The sequence below is a fragment of the Papaver somniferum genome, chromosome 5 (genome assembly GCF_003573695.1).
Source record: "Papaver somniferum cultivar HN1 chromosome 5, ASM357369v1, whole genome shotgun sequence".
Classification (NCBI taxonomy): Eukaryota; Viridiplantae; Streptophyta; class Magnoliopsida; order Ranunculales; family Papaveraceae; genus Papaver; species Papaver somniferum.
The window spans coordinates 161,364,292-161,384,047 of NC_039362.1; the positions used below are offsets into that span (position 1 = coordinate 161,364,292).

General features: G+C 38.5%; 2 protein-coding genes across 2 annotated transcripts; one reads left to right on the forward strand and one right to left on the reverse strand.

Moving 5' to 3' along the window:
- The first annotated feature begins 11,404 nt into the window (after positions 1–11,404).
- LOC113283430 (cucumisin-like) lies at positions 11,405–14,923 on the forward strand. Its single transcript, XM_026532682.1, has 11 exons — positions 11,405–11,528; positions 11,629–11,726; positions 11,815–11,912; positions 12,006–12,164; positions 12,382–12,493; positions 12,576–13,104; positions 13,187–13,281; positions 13,374–13,616; positions 13,704–13,818; positions 13,937–14,123; positions 14,222–14,923. Exons 1-11 carry the CDS (start codon positions 11,442–11,444, stop codon positions 14,785–14,787), a joined length of 2,289 nt encoding a protein of 762 aa, XP_026388467.1. The 5' UTR covers positions 11,405–11,441; the 3' UTR covers positions 14,788–14,923.
- A 1,039-nt stretch (positions 14,924–15,962) lies between these two features.
- LOC113278040 lies at positions 15,963–18,446 on the reverse strand. The gene is made up of 2 exons (XM_026526986.1): positions 17,984–18,446; positions 15,963–16,587 (listed from the first exon to the last, which is right to left on the reverse strand). The coding sequence occupies exon 2, from the start codon at positions 16,553–16,555 to the stop codon at positions 16,109–16,111; it is 447 nt and encodes a 148-aa protein (XP_026382771.1). The 5' UTR covers positions 16,556–16,587; positions 17,984–18,446; the 3' UTR covers positions 15,963–16,108.
- Positions 18,447–19,756: the final 1,310 nt, after the last annotated feature.

Here is a 19,756-nt window from a genome sequence, read left to right on the forward strand (position 1 = left end):
CAATCCCCAAAATAAACATTTTGAAATTCGATGGAATTTTGTATTGTACATATTGGTGCTGGTACAAGAAAAGAAATTCGCATCAACTTACTAGACAAGATGTCTATTTAACGATATAACTAAGCAATTAAGATGGTGTTGATTGTGAAGTATGTGATGTGATCCCCATAACCATCTAAAGAGGGAATGGAGATTGAGCGAAGAAAATACCGACTGTGAGAGGTCATACACTAATCAAATGGCCAATAAAAGGTTTGCGTATTGCCGATTACTTCTTTGATAGTGGAAACAAGATGTTTTAATCTTATCTATTACCTCTCTTGCAATGTAATATTTTTCTTTTGACTATTTATGTATTTTTTTTCCCTTTTAAGCTAAGATTTACTAACCAAAGTTTTAAGACTGTCTTTGCTCGGCTATCATGAATAGTGTGAGCTATATATGAAACAGCAAACATCTAATCATCCACCCCTAATAGTAAGCCTGCCATCTTGTTGAATAAGAAACCGACACGGCAACAAGTATAATTGAACACTTTCATCTTGCCATCCAAAAGATCAAAACTTGCGCCATGTAACCCTTCTATAAAAACATAAACCAGCTGACCAATAGCAAAGATGTAAGTGTTGGGGATTTTGCTTGACCCAAGCCCATAAGATTAGTCCCACATGGGATAAGCGGAGTTCTAGGTAGAGGCTACTAAGGTGTGGAATCTCCCTACATAGTACCGAGGCCTTTTCGATTAAAACCCCACACCTGTCTGGCCAAAGGTGGTGAAAGTGGGGACAATATCAGTACTATGTAACGTCTGTAGGATCCTTCAATTGGTATCAGAGCATTAAGTTAGATACCAATTTCCCCAACAATTGGTATCAGAGCCCTAGGTTGGATAGAAGATTTGAAGAGAAAAGTTTTGGGTTTTCCAGTAGCAGAAAACTTTGAAGACAAAGGATTTGGTTTCATCAAGTATGTGAGGATTTGATGTTACAGCTTCCGAAGATGCAGAGTTTGATGTTTTCAAGTTAACATGAGATTTGATTTCATCAGTTTTGGGAACAAAGCAAAGTGAAGTGTACTTCGAAAGGAATGGGATTATATCAGGTGATCTACATTCGATATGGTCAAGAATTGTTGTCTTGATGTTTATGGTGCTCTACATTGAAGATTTGACATTGATACTTATTGGAGCGTAAACCCTATGCATGGCTTCCAGAAAGTTTATTTATTCTCTATACTTCGTACTATTCTTGGAACTGTTTGAAAGACCCGCGTAGATTGGTTTTCAATTAATCGGTGTTTGCTTGGAAAGACACAAGAAGGCAAGAATATTGTAGTTGGGATACAAATATTAGTTTGTATGTTTGTGGAAGTAGAGATGGAATATAAGCATGTCAAAGTCTTATTATTGTTCCATATCAAGGGAAACAATAATTTAATTATCAATCGACATCAGTTGAATTATGTTGTTGCTAGTCTTTAATCTGAAGTTGAAGAATGTGAAGATGAATTCATACTCGTTCTGCCTTAGTTGTTTGTTACAATAAGGATTTGGGAAAATCTCGTAGTAGGTTTCGTTTTGGATGTGTTGACCATTGGCCAGGGTTCAATATGTTCCAGTTGTGAAGAGTTTGATTTTCAGTCTTAGTATTTGAAGCATGTGGCTACAAATAAGTTGCAGGACATGGATCATTGGATGAGATGTGATATTGTTTGTGGTGGATCTATGGATTCTTATTATTGTATAAGAAGCAGTTTGTCGACACAATTTATTAAGGTTCGTTTATCTGTGTTGAAGTTTGACATTATGTCGGGCTGAACAATGTTTTCTGGAGTTTCTCTCGTACTGTTTCCGATGGAGAAGCTAGATAGTTTGTGATATTTTGGTTCTTGTCGATGACGTTCAATCGAAGAGTTGTTTTTTATACACCATTTGAAGTCGATCGGAGCTAGTTGAAGTGCAAGACCGTTGTGAGAAACAGGTTGGTCTATTTGTGTTGCGGATACGTTCTTATTTTGGTAAAGACCCATTGTGAGGAATTAAAAAGGTATCGCTTGGACACTTCAAGAGTTTAAAGAATAAAGATACAATACTACAATGTGTATGGTGGTGTGGCTAAGGAAGCTAGCACATACTACTTGGAGAAAACACGGTGCATGAATTTGAGTGGGCTACAATTTCGGCGTGTTTTTCCATCAACCTTTATTATCCATTGTCTATTTGATTTCCTGATGATCAGTGTGAGGCTTTCTGTTGGAGAGAACTACATTATAGCAATGATAATATTTGGTGGTTTGCTCATCTACTATAGTTATTGAAATTGATTTCAATAGGGAAAGAGCCTGTGGAGATGAAGGTAAAGATTTCTATTGAGAAATTTGGTTCAGCAACGATATAGTTTCCGTCAAGTTATTTTCTCTACGTAGCATGAGAAAGTAAACACAATAGCGTCTTGAATTGCTTGGATCTTGAGGAAGTTACCAAAGGTTTCAGATTATGGATGGGTGTGATTGGGTATTTGTGTGAATGATGGATTATCAGATTTTGAACGTTGGTGTATGTTTTGGAGCAAGATTAGTAAAGGGATATGCACAAGACAGAATGTGTGACTTTATGCATTGTTACGAGGGTAGCAGTGAATTCTTCGACGATGGTCACAGTTTTATCCGAGTCCGATTGTGTTGTGGTTTGACTGTCATGAAGTCGAAACTACATGCTTGCTTAAGAAATTGATAAAAGACTATCTTGACAATTATGTTAAAGCTCGTAAAATGGACATTGTTGTCAAATCCCGTTGAGGTTGCTGAAGTGGTGCAGAAGAAGATTGGTGAGTCAGCTGTCGAAGTCTCTGTGAAGCTGGACACATGTTTGGTATGTATGCAATGGTTGAAGATATGATGAGCTTTTTTAAAAGGAGTAAAACTCAATTGGGGAAATATGGTCGTAGAATCATGATTCAATCGGAGATAGGCTTGTAAAGCAAGATTCATAGAGATGAGCTCGAGATTGGCACGCAGTGGCAATGATCCGTGGATTGGTTGTATTTGGTGCGCAGTTAGGGTCATGCTCAATATGCTTTGGTACATACAATATGGTTAGTTTCTTGGAAGCTAACATAAAGGTTTGTTTGTTACAAACTAACACAAAGTATCTCGTTAACTCGCTTTGGTGGACATGCTCGTGGAAAGGAGCAAGTATGTGATCAGTTGTTTAAATAATCAATTGACTCGGTTGGAGTTTAGAGACGAAGATGAAGACTATAGTTCTGCTAAGGTAATGCTTAGGCAGACGCATGGAGGATATGATGGTAGTTTTATTTGGTAATCGAGTAGTTATGGATGTCAACCTTAACGGATGTGGTGCGCAACTTGGAGTTAGTGGCTTAGAAGAGCGGAACATTAACTTAAGCGGAACAAGGTAGGCCGATATGGATCTGAGCTCATGGTGGAGCAAGTTTCAAGAGGTAGCGAAGGCTCAAAGGCACATAATGACTGTAACTAAGTTCGATTGGTATCATTGGACAACGATCGTGTATGATCTGATTAAATAGGCATGCAATATACGCAGAATGATGTCAATCAATATGGAGTTGTGAACAGAAAGGAGTAAGGTGTATTTTCTCAAGATGTTGCATAACGGGTGATCATATGATGATAGTTGTTGAGATTGTCATATTTTTCACCGTGGTGGAGATTTGTAAAATCACCGGTAGGTTGGATTGTTAAGTCTGAGTTGGTGAAGTTCAAGTTTGGTTTGCTCTCTTCTGGTGGAGGTTCTACGGAACAAGTTTGGGTGAACTATATTTCGGTTTGATTCCCATTGAGGATATGTAGGCAACCAGTGATGGTGCAATCGATGTTCAGAAGATGGAGGGATAACAGTTGATCGTCTCATGCATGAATGCATGATCCGAGGTGGAGAATTGTTAGGAAACGCGAGTTTCCTAGTTTAGGTCAAAGAAAATGCTAAGTTCTAGAAGATTCTGGAATGGATTCGTTTGGTAAACTTAGCTAGTTTAGGACAACTTCCATATATAAGATGGGTTTCCTAATTGACCATGGTTTCCTTGGGAACCAAGTTTGATATAAGGAGGTCTAGGCTAAGTGTTTTAGTCATGGAATCCTCAATGTAAATCTCGTAGAGATGTGAGGGATTCATCCCACCTATTGAGGTGGTTATGTGAGAGACCTAATGGTGGAAGGAGTACATCATTATGGTGTTTATGGGATACTTATCGATGTTGGAAGATATGTCGTTATGGAGTATTCATATGGAGATGTTAGTAAGACATCTTGTTAAGGAGAAGATCATCTTGGTGGTGTTGGATTAGATTATTGGTGTTGAGCTATAGGCGTCCATGATAATTTATATCAGGGTGTGCAGAGAAGATCGCCTCGTTGTGGTAGATAATGTGGTAAACATTATCTCGTATGGGTGAAGATGCTACTTTGGATCTTATAGGGTGCTTGTGAGAGTTCTTATGTTCGGTCACGTTGTGGTGAGTCGATAGATTGATTTAGTCAATCAATTGTGTAATTCTCAGTGGTGATTCTATAATGAATAAAGAGGACGTGGCCATTTGGTGGATGTAGACAATATTACACACATTGTGTATATTGTTGAACCACGTTAAATCCGTGAGTACTTTACTTCTTGTTGCTTTGTTTATGGCTTGCATCTATGTGGTTCTATTTCTCTTCTTCTTATCCTAGATCGTAGTGAGGTTCATGGAGCAATCCGAGAGATCAAGTTTTTCTTGTTAGATAATATGTTTCCGCAAGATTAGCACGTAGATGGCTCTGAACCCCAACAATTGGTATCATAGCTAGGGCTACTAAGAGATCGAATGGTTATGGATGTCAACCCCAAGGAAAGATGAGGTGCGCAAGGTGGAGTTAGGTGGTGCGGAACACTTTAACTCGGGTGGAGTATGGCAAGCCGAAGCTAGGGCTCATGGTGGAGTTATATTGTCTCCCTCTCTAACTCAGGTGGAGAAAGCTCGAAGTGGCGTCCAAGGCTCATGGGCGCATATTGACTGTAACCAGGTTCGACGGTAGTATACGGATGACGATTGTGTACGGTAGATTGATTTGGCATATATTACACCTAAGTGGTTCCAATCAATATGCTGCATAACGGTGGTCGTACTACGACAGTTGGTGAGATAGCTTGGATATCGCCAAGGTGGAGATTGTTGGGGATTTGGCTCGACCCAAGCCCATAAGATTAGTCCCACATGGGATAAGCGAAGTTCTAGGTAGAGGCTAATAAGGTGTGGAATCTCCCTACATAGTACCAAGGCCTTTTCGATTAAAACCCCACACCTGTCTGGCCAAAGGTGGTGAAAGTAGGGACAATATCGGTACTATCTAACGTGTGTATGATCCTTCAGTAAGGAAGTAACGTACTAAAATTTTGCCTGGAGAAGAGATTTGACAAAATGAAATCCATTGCCAAACGTTTCATCCTTATAGAGAAACCTGTGTTTGGTGACCAAAGCATAGAACTGACATCATATACCTGAGCTCAGGAGGTAAGGAAGTAAGAATTTTCAAATCGTTTAAAAGTTGATAAACCCATACAACTTTAACAGAAGTGTGGGAAATGAATTGTATTCTAGTACAATTGAACTTCTCCTTTGGGATGAAGTAAGAAAAAACCTATTAAACCTGTTCTACATACCGATGTTTTGCATAATCGGAAAAAACAAATCTTGTCGAAAACACATAATGGCTGTTACGTATTCTGAGTAGGGCATATTGTTTTAATCCATGTAACCTAACCTCCCATGATTTTAAGGAGATACATATCAAGGTTGGTTTGTGACATGTTTTTGGGTACTTTGTGTTTGATTTTCTTCCTTTTGTATTTTGGTTGCTCTACAAGGAACGTTCCTTAATATCCTTCACGTTTTAACACTCTCTAGGTAATGGGGATTTTACTACTCAATCATAACACCAAAGTTTCTTTCATGTTAGTTAATTGAAGACTAATTAATTACTTCCTAAAGTTAGCCGTGATATTTTTGGAAACGGGTTTCCTAAACCGGTTATAATTCTTGGTGATCAAGTTTGTAACCTATATAAATAGGTAATTAGGCCTTGTAGAATTGTATTGTGTTGAAAACGATTAAGAGATCGGTGAGAGATTTCTTGTATAGATTTTAGTGATAAAGCTAGGGTTTCGTTGTGAGAGCATATTGGTGAGGAACAAGAGACAAGGTTATCGTCTCGGGTAATTGTTGCGGTATAACCAAGGGTTTGTTGGGATTCACACGACGTTGTAATCGTTTTTCTTCATAGTGGATTTGAGTTGGTGCGGCTCAAAGTGGACGTAGATAATATATACAAGTTGTATGTATTGGTCGAACCACTATAAATCTTGTGTCTTGTGAGTTGATTTATCTTTCCCGTATTATTATAGTTTCTTGTGCTTGGTTTACTTATTATTCATCATAATATCTCAAGATCCGTTATTTCGCGGTTGTCAGTGATTCCCTAAGAAAATCCTGACAACTGGTATCAGAGATCGGGTTAGAGATTTAGGGTTTATCGTAGTACGATTGGAGTGGGAGTTATGGGTGATAATAACGAAAGTAAGGTAGCTAGGGTTAAAGTTTTTAATGGGAAGAACTTTGCGTTTTGGAAGTCTCAGATGGAAGACTACCTATATGAGAAAGACCTTGCTGATCCATTGGGTGGAGTTGCGAAAAAGGGAGCACGCAAAGACGATGAATGGACAACTCTTGATCGCAAGTGTGTAGCCGTGATCCTTAGATGTCTAACGGAGTAAGTCTACAATAAAGTACAAGAGAAAACTAGTACGAAGGATCTTATGGATAAACTTGAAAAGTTGTAGCAAAAGTCATCAGCCTCGGGGAAGATTATGTTGTGTGAACAAATATTTAATCTGAAGATGCAAGAAGGCGAAGCGATTTCAGCACATCTTGGGAAGTTTACATCGATTATTTCTCATCTTTCAAAAGTTAGTATTACTTTTGATGATGAAGTTCAAGCTTTACGGTTGTTGTCGTCATTACCAAAGAGTTTGGAGACTGCAAGGACAACCATTAGCAATTCCGCAGGGAGCGAGAAGTTGAAGCTTGATGATGTGCAGCTAAGGTTGATCGCTGAAGAGGAAATAAGAATAGAACAAGGTTATGGCTCTAGTGCTTCAATCTCGGCCTTAAGTTTGCAAAAAGAAGATAGAGGCAGGAGTTCAAATAGGAACAACAACAAAAAATCTAGATGGAAGTCTAGAGGAAAGTCTAGGGGAAGATCCCAATCCCGGACTAGAGGTGTTGTTGATTGTTGGGCGTGTAAGAAAGTATGACACTTCAAGCGTGATTGTCTAGAAAATAAAGGTGCTAATAATGGTGGAAACAAAGGTAATCAAGAAGAGGTCAACGTAGTTGCAGCTGCGGAACCGGTGAAGGTCCTTGTTGATAACAAGAAGGTGATTACGGAAGGTTTTCTACTACTCTCTGAGGACAAGCAAGATGAGTCTTGGATTATAGACTCGGGAGCTTCTTTCCATGCAACGAGTGATAAGAGTATTATGATCTCTTATAAAGAAGGATACTATGGCCAAGTATTCTTAGGTGACGGTGAAGCATGCGACATCATTGGTTTGGGTGATGTGATATTGAAAGTCAACGGTTCGACATGGAAATTGAAGGATGTAAGACACGTTCCAAATTTGAAGAAGAACTTGGTATCCATGGGCCAAGTTTGTGATGATGACTATGAAGTTGTGATTACGAAACACAATTGGAAAGTGAAGAAAGGAGTTATGGTATTAGCTGGTGGAGTTAGAGTCGGTACTCTATACCGGACTTCAGATGGAACTACTTTAGCAGTGACTACTAGTGGTGAAGACACTAACTTATGGCATAGAATATTAGGGAACATGAGTGAGAAGAACATGAAGATTTTATGTTCGGGAGGATATCTGCCTAAGGTGAAGTCTGTTGATATGAGTTTTTGTGAAGACTGTGTTCTTGGAAAGCAAAAACGGGTTAGTTTCAGCAGAGGCGACAGAGCCTTGATAATTGAGAAAATTGATTTGGTTCATATTGATGTATGGGGACCAATTGATGTTGCATCTCACAGCGGGTTCCAATATTATGTCACCTTTATTGATGATCACTCAAGGAAGGTGTGGCTTTACTTTATGAAGAATAAGTTCGAGGCGTATGAAGTGTTTAAGAAGTGGAAAGCTTTGGTTGAAACAGAAACGGGTCTGAAGTTGAAGTGTTTAAGGTCAGAAAACGGTGGTGAGTATGACAAGACATAATTCTTACAGTTATGTGCTACAAATGGAATTCGTTTGGAGAGAACAGTTCCAAGGATGCCACCGGAGAATGGAGTAGCAGAACGTATGAATTGGACGTTGAATGCACGTGCTAGGTGCATGAGGTTGCAGTCTGGTTTTCCCGAGACCTTCTGGGAACATGCAACAGAGACGGCTGCTTATCTAATCAATAGGACACCTAGTAGTCCATTAGATATGAAGATACCAGAGGAGGTTTGGACCGTCAAAAAGGTAAATCTTTCATATTTGAAAGTTTTTGGTTGTGTTGGTTATGTTCATCTTAGTCCCGGTGAAAGGTCTAAGATAGGTGCTCAAGCAAAGAAGTGTATATTTCTAGGTTACGGAAATGACGCTTTTGGGTATAAACTTTGGGACTACGAGGATCAAAAAGTTATTAGAAGTAGAGACGTCACTTTTAATGAGAATGAGTTGTACAAGGACAGGAATAAAACACAAGTTGAATATGTTGGATCAAGCAACGTCGATAAGGAGTTGTATATCGATATTGATGATGTTTCTGGAAAAAGTGTGGTACAAGAAGGGCACGGTGTTGCTAATGGCAGAGAAGTACAAGGTGAATGGACTTCTGCTGCAGTGGGAGTTACTCCTACAGTTCCACAAGAAGTACGAAGATCGTCAAGAACTCTGAAACCGAACCCAAGGTATGCTCTGAATTATCTATTACTTACGGATGGTGGTGAACCTGAAGATATTAAAGAAGCACTAGCGGCTGATGATTCAGGCAAGTGGCAACTTGCTATGGAAGATGAGATGAATTCACTTGAGGGGAATGGAACTTGGGTGTTAGTAAAATTACCAAGAGGTAATAAGGCGTTGCATAACAAGTGGGTTTATCGGATGAAGTCTGAAGCAAATGGAGATATTCGCTACAAGGCGAGGTTGGTTGTGAAAGGTTTCCAGCAAAAACCTGGTGTTGATTACAACGAGATATTTTATCCAGTTGTGAAGATGACTACTATTCGAGTAGTGTTAAGTCTAGTGGCTTCTGAAGATCTCTACCTTGAACAATTGGATGTAAAGACAACTTTTCTTCATGGTGACCTAGATGAAGAAATTTACATGAAGCAGACAGAAGGATTCATAGTAAAAGGCAAGGAAGAGATGGTGTGCAAGCTAAATAAGAGTTTGTATGGTTTAAAACAAGCCCGAGACAGTGGTACAAGAAGTTTGATAACTTCATGCATAGAGGTGGTTACTCACGGTGTAATGCGGATCATTGTTGTTACTTCAAAAGGTGCGGTTCCGACTACATCATATTATTACTGTATGTGGATGATATGTTGGTTTCCGGAACATCTCTACAAGAAGTTGAGAATTTGAAGAAACAATTAGCAAGTGAGTTTGCTATGAAAGATCTTGGTGAAGAAAAGAAGATTCTTGGTATGAGGATCATAAGAGACAGAGCTAAGGGTGTACTTATGCTTAGTCAGGCTGATTATATTGAACGAGTGTTGAAAAGGTTCAATATGGAGAATGCTAAACCAGTTAGTTCTCCACTTGGAAGTCAAATTCGTCTTTCAAGTATGCAGTGTGCGAAGACAAATGAAGAAAAGGAGTACATGGATAACGTACCATATTCTTCGGCGATTGGGAGTTTAATGTATGCTATGGTGTGCACGAGACCGGATATTGCACATGCAGTAGGAGTAGTGAGTAGATATGCAAGCAACCCAGGAAAACAACATTGGGAAGTTGTGAAGTGGATTCTCGGGTATTTGAGAGGTAACACAAACATACCATTGTGTTATGGAAAAGGTGGTTCTATCTTGAGGGGTTATGTGGATGCAGACTTCGCAGGTGATGTAGATAAAAGGCGAAGTACGACCGGTTATGTTTATACTATGGGGTCAGGTGCAGTGAGTTGGAACTCACGATTCCAGAAGTTGGTAACATTGTCTACTACGGAAGCGGAGTACGTAGTAGTAACAGAAGCGATCAAGGAGATTATTTGGTTACGAGGTTTGTTAGATGAGTTTGGAAAGGAACAACGAGATAATGTTCAGTTTTGCGACAGTCAAAGCGCTATACACTTAGCCAAGAACTCAGCCTATCATGTTAGGACGAAGTATATAGATATTCGTTATCATTTCATTCGGGATCTCTTAGAAGAAGGAGAGTTGAAGCTCGAGAAGATTCTTGGTTCGAAGAATCCGGCGGATATGTTTACCAAGGGGGTTACATCAGACAAGCTAAAGCTCTGCAAGGCTTTAGTTGGTCTCTCAGAATGAGGATCTGGGAGGGGAGCCGCACTGACATGAAGATGTTTTAGCACCGTCAATCCAAAGTTGAAGAAAAGGAGAATTGAAGACAATAAATGAATCTTCAAAGTGGGAGATTGTTAGTTAATTGAAGACTAATTAATTACTTCCTAAAGTTAGCCGTGATATTTTAGGAAAGGGGTTTCCTAAACCGGTTATAATTCTTGGTGGTCAAGTTTGTAACCTACATAAATAGGTAATTAGGCCTTGTAGAATTGTATTGTGTTGAAAACGATTAAGAGATCGGTGAGAGATTTCTTGTATATATTTTAGGGCTAAATCTAGGGTTTCGTTGTGAGAGCATATTGGTGAGGAACAAGAGACAAGGTTATCGTCTCGGGTAGTTGTTGCGGTGTAACCAAGGATTTGCTGGGATTCACACGACGTTGTAATCGTTTTTCTTCATAGTGGATTTGAGTTGGTGCGGCTCAAAGTGGATGTAGACAATACATACAAGTTGTATGTATTGGTCGAACCACTATAAATCTTGTGTCTTGTGAGTTGATTTATCTTTCTCATATTATTATAGTTGCTTGTGCTTGGTTTACTTATTATTCATCATAATATCTCAAGATCCGTTATTCCGCGGTTGTCAGTGATTCCCTAAGAAAATCCTGACATTTCTCACTCTCTTAAACCCTTTGATTTTCCTATAGGGTGACAAGTTCACATCCAATGAAATGTTGTTTGATTACGGTCCAAGATGATGTCCTTGGGCTTGGATAGAACAGAGTGGCACGTGTCACAAACCCAGTAACATTTAAAACACTTGTTATTAACAGTCTTCTTTACCCCTCATTTTCTTTATTTAAATCTCATTCTCTCTTTTCACTGATTGATAATACTTGAAGATGGATACAATGAATTACAGAAGAATTTATATTCATCTGTTTTTGTTTATTGGTTTTGCAGAAATCAAGTACTGTTTTGCTTCAAAGGTGAGTAATTCATATTCATGTGTCTCCGTTTTAAGTTTTGAGTTTTAAGTTCAGTTTTTAATTTCTCCGTTTCCTCTAATGGTTCATGGGGTTATGGCAGCTATGTGTTGTTTACATGGGTAGTAAAACAAATGAAGAAACCCCAGAAGATATTTTGAAACAAAACCATCAATTACTTGCTCAAATTCATGGAGGAAGGTCAGTAGTACTAAATTTGAAGTACTGTTACAGAAAAGTGTCGTGTTATGTCATAGTTTAATGTTAAATCATTGAATTGTATATGCAGTCATGAAGAAGCCCAAGCTTCTCATGTTTATAGTTATGTTCATGGCTTTAAAGGGTTTGCAGCAAAATTAACAGAGGAAAAAGCTTCAGAAATTGCTAGTAAGTATGATAATGAATTTTACTCAAATTGAATTAGTCTTTGGTTCTCTGATTCAAACTTATTAGTGTGTTGTGCTTTACAAAACTTCATAGGAATGCCCGGGGTTGTTTCCGTGTTTCGTAATACGAAAAGAATTTTGCATACTACTCATTCTTGGGATTACATGGGTATTCTTGATGATGAATCTATGGAAATACCTGGATATTCTACCAAGAATCAAGAAAACATCATCATTGGTTTTATTGATACAGGTAAGAAATTAATCTTAAGTTGCTAAAACAGAGCATGCTAAGGTTAAACATGAGTAGTTACTGAAAGGCTCAACTCTCTGTTTCAGTGGCTCTAAATCAATCCCCGTAGCTGTAGTTTTTGTTATCTAGTTTTCTATCGGTGATTCCGTATCGAGGCAGAGCAATTAATGCTTTTTGTTTTTTTCCCTGTGATGATAATTTTTTTTGAAACATTCAGGAATATGGCCAGAATCGCCTAGTTTCAGTGATCACTGTATGCCTCCTGTGCCCCGGACATGGAAAGGAAAATGTCAAGCGGATGAAGGATTCAATTCTTCGTTCTGTAACAGGTTTTTTCTCATGGAATTCTCTTACATTAATATATTAGAGAATCGAAGAAAATGTCGTGATTCTTACGTATGCATTATGCAGAAAAGTGATCGGAGCAAGGTATTATCAAACTGGGGTTGAAAGCAATGAAGATCCAATGAAAAAGAATTACAATTCACCACGAGACAGTTCTGGTCATGGTAGTCATACTGCTTCGACTGCAGCTGGTCGTTACGTAGAAAATGTGAATTATAAAGGGTCGTTGGCTCAGGGAGGAGCTAGAGGAGGTGCACCCATGGCTAGAATTGCAGTGTACAAAACATGTTGGGATTCCGGTTGTTATGATATCGATTTATTAGCTGCATTTGATGATGCAATTAAAGATGGTGTTCATATTATATCTCTTTCTCTTGGCCCTGAATCTCCTCAAGGAGATTATTTCAATGATGCAATATCTATTGGGTCATTCCATGCTGCTAGTCATGGTATTTTGGTCGTTTCTTCTGTTGGAAATGAACGAAATCAAGGTTCTGCTTCAAATCTTGCTCCGTGGATGATTACTATTGCTGCTAGTTCTACTGACAGGGATTTTACTTCTGACATTTTGCTAGGAAACGGGTCTAACTTCACGGTAGTGTAATTCAGATTTACATTTACTCGAAGAGTTATTCCTAATTTCTTACATTCTAACCAGTTCTTACTATGTTATATAGGGAGAAAGTCTAACTCTTTCAGAAATGAACACTTCCACAACACTTTTAGATGCTTCGGAAGCTAATGACGGATACTTCACTCCATACCAATCTAGGTAAAGGAAAAGAAAACAGTGGTAATTCGGCGATACTGATATTGTTTATGATGATTTTTAACTTTGTTTCTTGTTATAAATATTTGCTTCAGTTTCTGTTTAGAGAGTTCATTGAATGGTACAACGGCTAAAGGGAAAATTCTTATATGCCGACATGCTGAAGGTTCTTCGGAGTCAAAGCTGGCAAAGAGTGTGGTGGTTAAAGAAGCTGGTGCAGTAGGAATGATTCTAATAGATGAAGAAGACAAGAGTCTAGCCATTCCATTTGTAATTCCTTCGGCTATCGTCGGAACACACATCGGAGAGAAGATACTATCATACGCAAATCATTCACGGTCCGCTTTCTCCATAAACAGACTTGTATTATCAATTACGTGACAACATCTACCAAGGCTATTTTTGTTGAATAATTCATTTTACAGGAAGCCGACTGCACGGATTTTCAGTGCAAAGACAGTATTAGGATCCCAATCATCTCCAAGAGTCACATCGTTTTCCTCGAAAGGCCCGAATGCATTGACCCCAGCAATTTTGAAGGTAAAAATCACATGAGAATCTGGACAGTGGAATAACGGGCCTACTGAATTTATAAGTAGCATCCTTTTCTCTCTGCCAATCGTTTTTTCTGTTCTGATAAATTTGTTTTCTTTTGTAGCCTGATGTTACAGCTCCTGGATTGAATATTCTTGCTGCCTGGTCTCCAGCTAACGGAAAATTGAATTTCAACATTATTTCTGGAACTTCCATGGCTTGCCCTCATGTTACAGGCATTGCAGCTTTGGTCAAAGCTGTACATCCATCATGGTCTCCTTCTGCTATTAAATCTGCCATCATGACAACAGGTAAAACCAAACTCTATCTATTTCTCCAGCAATGAAGCAATGTTCATATTTTTTTTCAAATTTTTCCAAGAATCTGAAATTGGGATATGGAAATGCAGCGACTGTGCTGAACAAAAACAACAAGCACATAACAGTGGATCCGTCGGGAAGGAAGGGTAACCCATTCGATTACGGTGCAGGATTTGTGGACCCTGCGAAAGTCCTGAATCCTGGCCTAGTCTATGATGCAGAACCAGTAGATTACAAAAACTTCTTGTGCTCGATTGGTTACGACGAGGAATCACTACGTGTAATCACAAAAGACAATAGCACATGCAATAAGACAAGTTTCAGCTCAGCTTCAGAACTGAATTACCCATCAATTACAGTACCAAATCTTAAAACAAATTACTCGGTGAAACGAACAGTAACTAATGTGGGGAAGCCAATAAGTATTTACAAAGCAATAGTTTCTTCTCCTGTTGGAACAAAAACTACTGTTTTCCCAAGGTTTCTGATATTCAAAAGCTATGGACAGAAATTAAGTTTTACGGTGAATTTCGAAGTCATTGCTCCGACAAAAGGTTATACATTTGGGTCCTTAACATGGAGGAAGAAAAAGATTAGAGCAACTATCCCATTGATCGTACGGGTTAAATCTTCTAACACCGGGTTATTACGTTAAAACAAAGGATTGAAGTGAAAATAAAACTGTAATTTTTTCCAAATTTTTATGTTTGTAATTCATTTTTGCTCATTGAAAATTATGTAGAAGCAATGTATATATACTAGACTAAGTAGTCTATGTTCTTTGTTTCATACATTGGTTATGTAATTGTCGAGTAGAAAATCTGCCTTCTTTCGTTGGAATTGTTTTTGTCAGTGTTAGCATATTACAGCGAAGATGAAATGGGTTATGGGTCCGACGAGATTATTGATTTCGATAAAATACAACATACAATGATCAAATAAGGACACTATATATGGGAAGAATTGACATTGGTTAGAACGGAGCACTTAAAGAATAAGAGACAAAACTTCACTGTAACAAAGACTGAAACTTTGTCTTAACCGTAAAGAGAAAACATGAATGCATCAGAAATATTACTACCACTAGATGATTGAAATTTCAGTAACTAGGTGTTCTAGTTACCACCTCCTTGTCTAGAATACTAGAAAAATCATAAATTTTACTCCAGATATCTTCAACTTTAGCAGAAAATAAGGCTGCAACCCATAGAACAGCTGGGATCTGAAAAAGATTTTATAATCACGAGTTGATGATAAAAAAGCGAAAACGAAATCCTCACTTTTATAATATTGACTTTCTGTTTTCTTAAAGGCGTTGTGGTTGTGGAGGAGCACTGGAACTCATATTCATTTACTATATGGATGAATGCTGGTGCGCTCTGCAATTGTTGGTCCGCTCTGCAACTGTTGCTCCAGGCTTATGGCGCATGCAAAAATGCACAATTTCTAAAATATTTTTTGTCATGCCTTTTTATTGGATAATGTTGTGTTATGGTCCCCCATCCATAATAACCGTCGCAAAATAGTTTTAACAAACAAAACAAATGTTCAATGGACTGAACCATTACTGCTGGCTAGTGACGGTTTGGAATGTAATGTTTATATTTAACCCACAATCAGCCAGACGGGTATCCTGCTAAAGCGTGATTAGGGTGTTGATCCATCAAACTAAGAGAACCCAGAAAGACTCCATCTGGGTTGTTGAACAGGTTCGATTGTGTGGTTGATTGAACTCACTGAAAATCGTCTGTGGACTTCAGTTTGGTAAGACCATTGACGTGCTTCAGCATGAAAGAATTACAACTGGATACGGGCAACATCAACAAAAATGAACGGAAAAGAACAGGAACCAAACAATATTCCTAGATGTAATAACTTTTTACCATTACTAAGGTCAATCGCGAGAAGCATGACCACAAGTAAACATTTTAGGGCAAGTGCTCACATACAGCAGAATAACGATGTTAAAATTAGACTTACAATACTGGTGGAGGTAGTCTATGCTGCAGTTCTGATGGACCAATAAGACCTTCTAACACAACAAGCTGGTCCAACAGTGCAAGCTTTTCATCCTCCAAACTTTTAACCTCAACTCCCACTTCTGTCAGTTCCCTTCCCAACCCGAAGCTCTCTTCCTCCAACAGTAAATACCTCCGCCTCAATGCTCGATACTCATTTCCAGATTGTGAAGAATCAGGCAAAGAATCTGACGTCGATCTCTCAGGTTGTTGTGGCGATGGGGAAACTTCCATCTTCACTTTCCTTTTACTCTTTTGCGACTTGATTGATTGTGGGAATGGGTTTTGGACCCGTCTAAGATTCTCTTCTCCTTGTTGCAATGCAAAAGCTGTCTCTAACTTGGGTTTCTTTTTACCAATTGGGTTACGTTGAGGGAATTCCTCAGGCAGCCTCCCGTTTTGCATTCTGAAGTATCTAGAAAATAGCTGTGCATGTACTGTATATGCAAGAAAAAAGTTCAGCAAGACGAAGTTGTAAAACTTGGGTAAATACTAAAGCACTGACTTAAAAGATGGTTGTCCAAAACATCACAGTTTCACGTGCGCTTGACTTTGATTATTGAGAAACACCAAAGAGCTTCCTAAGAGCTGCAGTGCATAACTAAGGATCAAAAGTGCGATATTACATGCTCTGAAACAATGTAGTAACTGTTTTTACATGCAACATAGATCGACATGGTGCTAGTGGGAGAAATTGTAAAACATTTCAGATACGAACGAATACAACCTATAAATATCCCGAAACAGCTAGCAGTACAATTTCTACAGCTGGTTACTGCTTCAAGCAAGAAACTCAGATTTATCAAGCAAGAGTTTGGATGCTTGACAAATGTTAAAGTGGCCCCAAGAGCACTTTTTCTTCCTTACGAAAAAACTAGTTAAGCAAATCCCTTCAAGGGCTAGACAGCTAGTAGCTTAAAGATGTGCATGATTTCAGGGTATTTCAAACTAAAAATAATGAAACGTTCGTAACAGACATCTAAGCCTAAAATACTTTCCAACTTCCCAGTAATTGCTTCATACTGGACCAATCCAAAAAGGCGTATTAGAAAACTCTAAAGAGCGCAACAAGGTTACTTCTAGGTTTTGTATGAGGAGAAAAATTATATAGAAACAAGTTAAAGGTGAAAACATAAAACATAGTATGTGAAGTGAACCAAGCTGACACCACTACGAACACGTATAGCAGTTTGAAATTCCACCAAACATAAAGAAGTAACCTTCAGAAACTCTTACGGTCTACAATATTCCCTAACTGTGGTTATATGCTTTATAAATCAACGGAGTGGTTATTGAAGAAAGAAACAATGAATATGACCCATTGGAGTGAAGCAACTCTTATTCTATAGGACTGTTGGAAGATCTTAGGACTGTTCGAGGAAGAAGAGCTAATTATTGTGACTACGAGGAGCCTGAGATTACAAATCGACCACACTGTGTGCACCTGCCAACATCCTCCATCAGTGTGATGAAAGAGAACTCGTCAGCAGATAGAGTGTTGCCGCTACAGTTATAACCACTTACGCCTAGCCGTTCTAATGCATGATTATTGATCTCAAGCAAGTCGTAGAATGTTGATCATAAAGCATACATTCTAAGATCTGGTATGTTTTTGATGCTCTATATTTCTAAAAAGATGTAGATCACTCGTAAAGACTATCAACATTACCCATAATACATTAAGATTTATCTAATTATTTGAATTACAGTAAACGAATTGTGATGCGTATTAAGAAAAATCCAGTGTAATGTTTTCCCTAATATAATTATTCGTTTGTAAAGATATAAAATTAAGTAAGGAATCAAGCGCCGAGAGATGAAAATCAAACTTACCTAATAAAATGTTGATTTATCGTAACAGATTGAGGGGTTTGCTCCCTTGACGAATTTGATTCTCCCTCCAACTATGGTGGTTTCTCTACAAATTCTTCCCTGAAAGTGTGAAGGAAAAATACCTTGGTGAGGTTCTTTTTCTTTGCTTGAATTTTGACTCGACAGGATGTGGAGATCTTTGAATAAATAGATTTCTTTCTGAAGTCTTCTTCTCGAAAAGGAAAAACAAAAAAGAAAAACACCACGACACGAAAGAAAGAATTAGAAACAGGAGAAAGATGGAAGTGACAGCATGCTTCAATCCTTTTTTTTAATTACCGATACCCCGTTCCTGTCAGCGGTGGTAAATCGGGCTTCAGAAGGTTACTTTGGCAGAATAGGTACGGTCAAATTGGATCTCCCTAACTGTGGAAACATCTCACTGTGCAGAACAAGGTATTAAGATTGCACGGAAGGCAAGATACAATTGACCCATTTATTATTCGTTGATTTTTTTTTATAAGAAAAAGAGAAGGTTGCTCAAACCGAGCTACCTCTCTACCCAACAATGTTGTACTGTTCCGGGCTAACTATAGCACCGGATGATTAGAGTTATCATTACAATTTAAGTGAGTTCTCTCTAACTGAAGGATATCAAAAGGTTGTATAAGATTCTGGCCTCTCCAGTTAAATTTTGAAAAATAACTATAACAGCCAGATTTTTAGTGAGATAGTTTTGACGAGGAGATATAAGTAGAAGATCTCCTAGCACAAAATCTAGAACTTGGTAGTCTTGTTGCTGTTGTTGATTGTTAGATTGGAACCTTTCCTGGACCTCCATCTGGTACCCTTCTTGGATGGCTTTAAGAGTTGCTTCCTCTTCTGCAGCAAATTCGATGTGAGCTTTCCGCAACTCTTTTCCCCTCTCAATGGCTAGACGAGCTCCTCTGGTCCTTCTGGAGTTTGTGTGAGAGGCATTGCTTGAGTTCTTGTAGTTTCTTGCTCTAAGACATTGACCTGAATATGACATAGCAACAAGAGAGAAATTAGTGCAATCCTCATTTTCACCATTAGCATTAGTGTTACGGGCATCATTCATGCTAATGCTAATAATGATTTTAAAGAAATTTCTACAACTGCTCAAAGTTCTGGCAGAACTTGTCTGAAACTCAGAGTTGTTTTCATGAGAATATAAGTTATTAAGAATATGCCGAGGATTGTGCATGATTCTGTTATAGTGGTTGAGATGCTGTGTTATCTTTAGAACAATAGCAGCAGCAACGGGAGTTATGTTTCTGAAGACCAAATCACATCTGGCTTTCCAAATGAACCAGCAGATAATAGCATAGGTGGCATTCAAGCTCTCCAGATTGTTGTGTGGGTTGAATCAAGAATTGAACCATTCATGGAAAGGACTGAAGTGCCTGAACATCTGATGATTTTGTCCAAAGATTGTGCTCCAGACATCTGAAGCAACTGGACAAGAAAAGAAAACATGAGTAATGTCTTCTTGAGCATTCTTGTTGATCTTGCATATAGGATCAATGTAAGAAAGAATGCTAGCAGTCTTGGCATTGGTTGGTAAGATTCCATGGGCACATTTCCATATGAAGATATGAATTGCTGGGGTGGTATCAAGCTTCCAAATCTTTTTCCAAGAAGGATAAAGTGGTTCATTAGCATACTTGTTGCTGACTTGTTTGTCATAAAGAGACTTGACAGAGAATTTCCCATTGTTGGTGAGGTTCCAAATAATGATGTCTTCATTGGTAGAATTATGAAGAGTGTGGAGGA

Excerpts from the sequence above, each read along its gene's own strand:
- LOC113283430 (XM_026532682.1), top strand. The coding sequence starts at position 11,442 with ATGGATACAATGAATTACAGAAGAATTTATATTCATCTGTTTTTGTTT. Across the intron at positions 11,529-11,628 it reads AGTACTGTTTTGCTTCAAAG|CTATGTGTTGTTTACATGGG; the intron begins GTGAGTAATTCA and ends GGGTTATGGCAG. Across the intron at positions 12,494-12,575 it reads AATTCTTCGTTCTGTAACAG|AAAAGTGATCGGAGCAAGGT; the intron begins GTTTTTTCTCAT and ends TGCATTATGCAG.
- LOC113278040 (XM_026526986.1), bottom strand. The coding sequence starts at position 16,555 with ATGCAAAACGGGAGGCTGCCTGAGGAATTCCCTCAACGTAACCCAATT.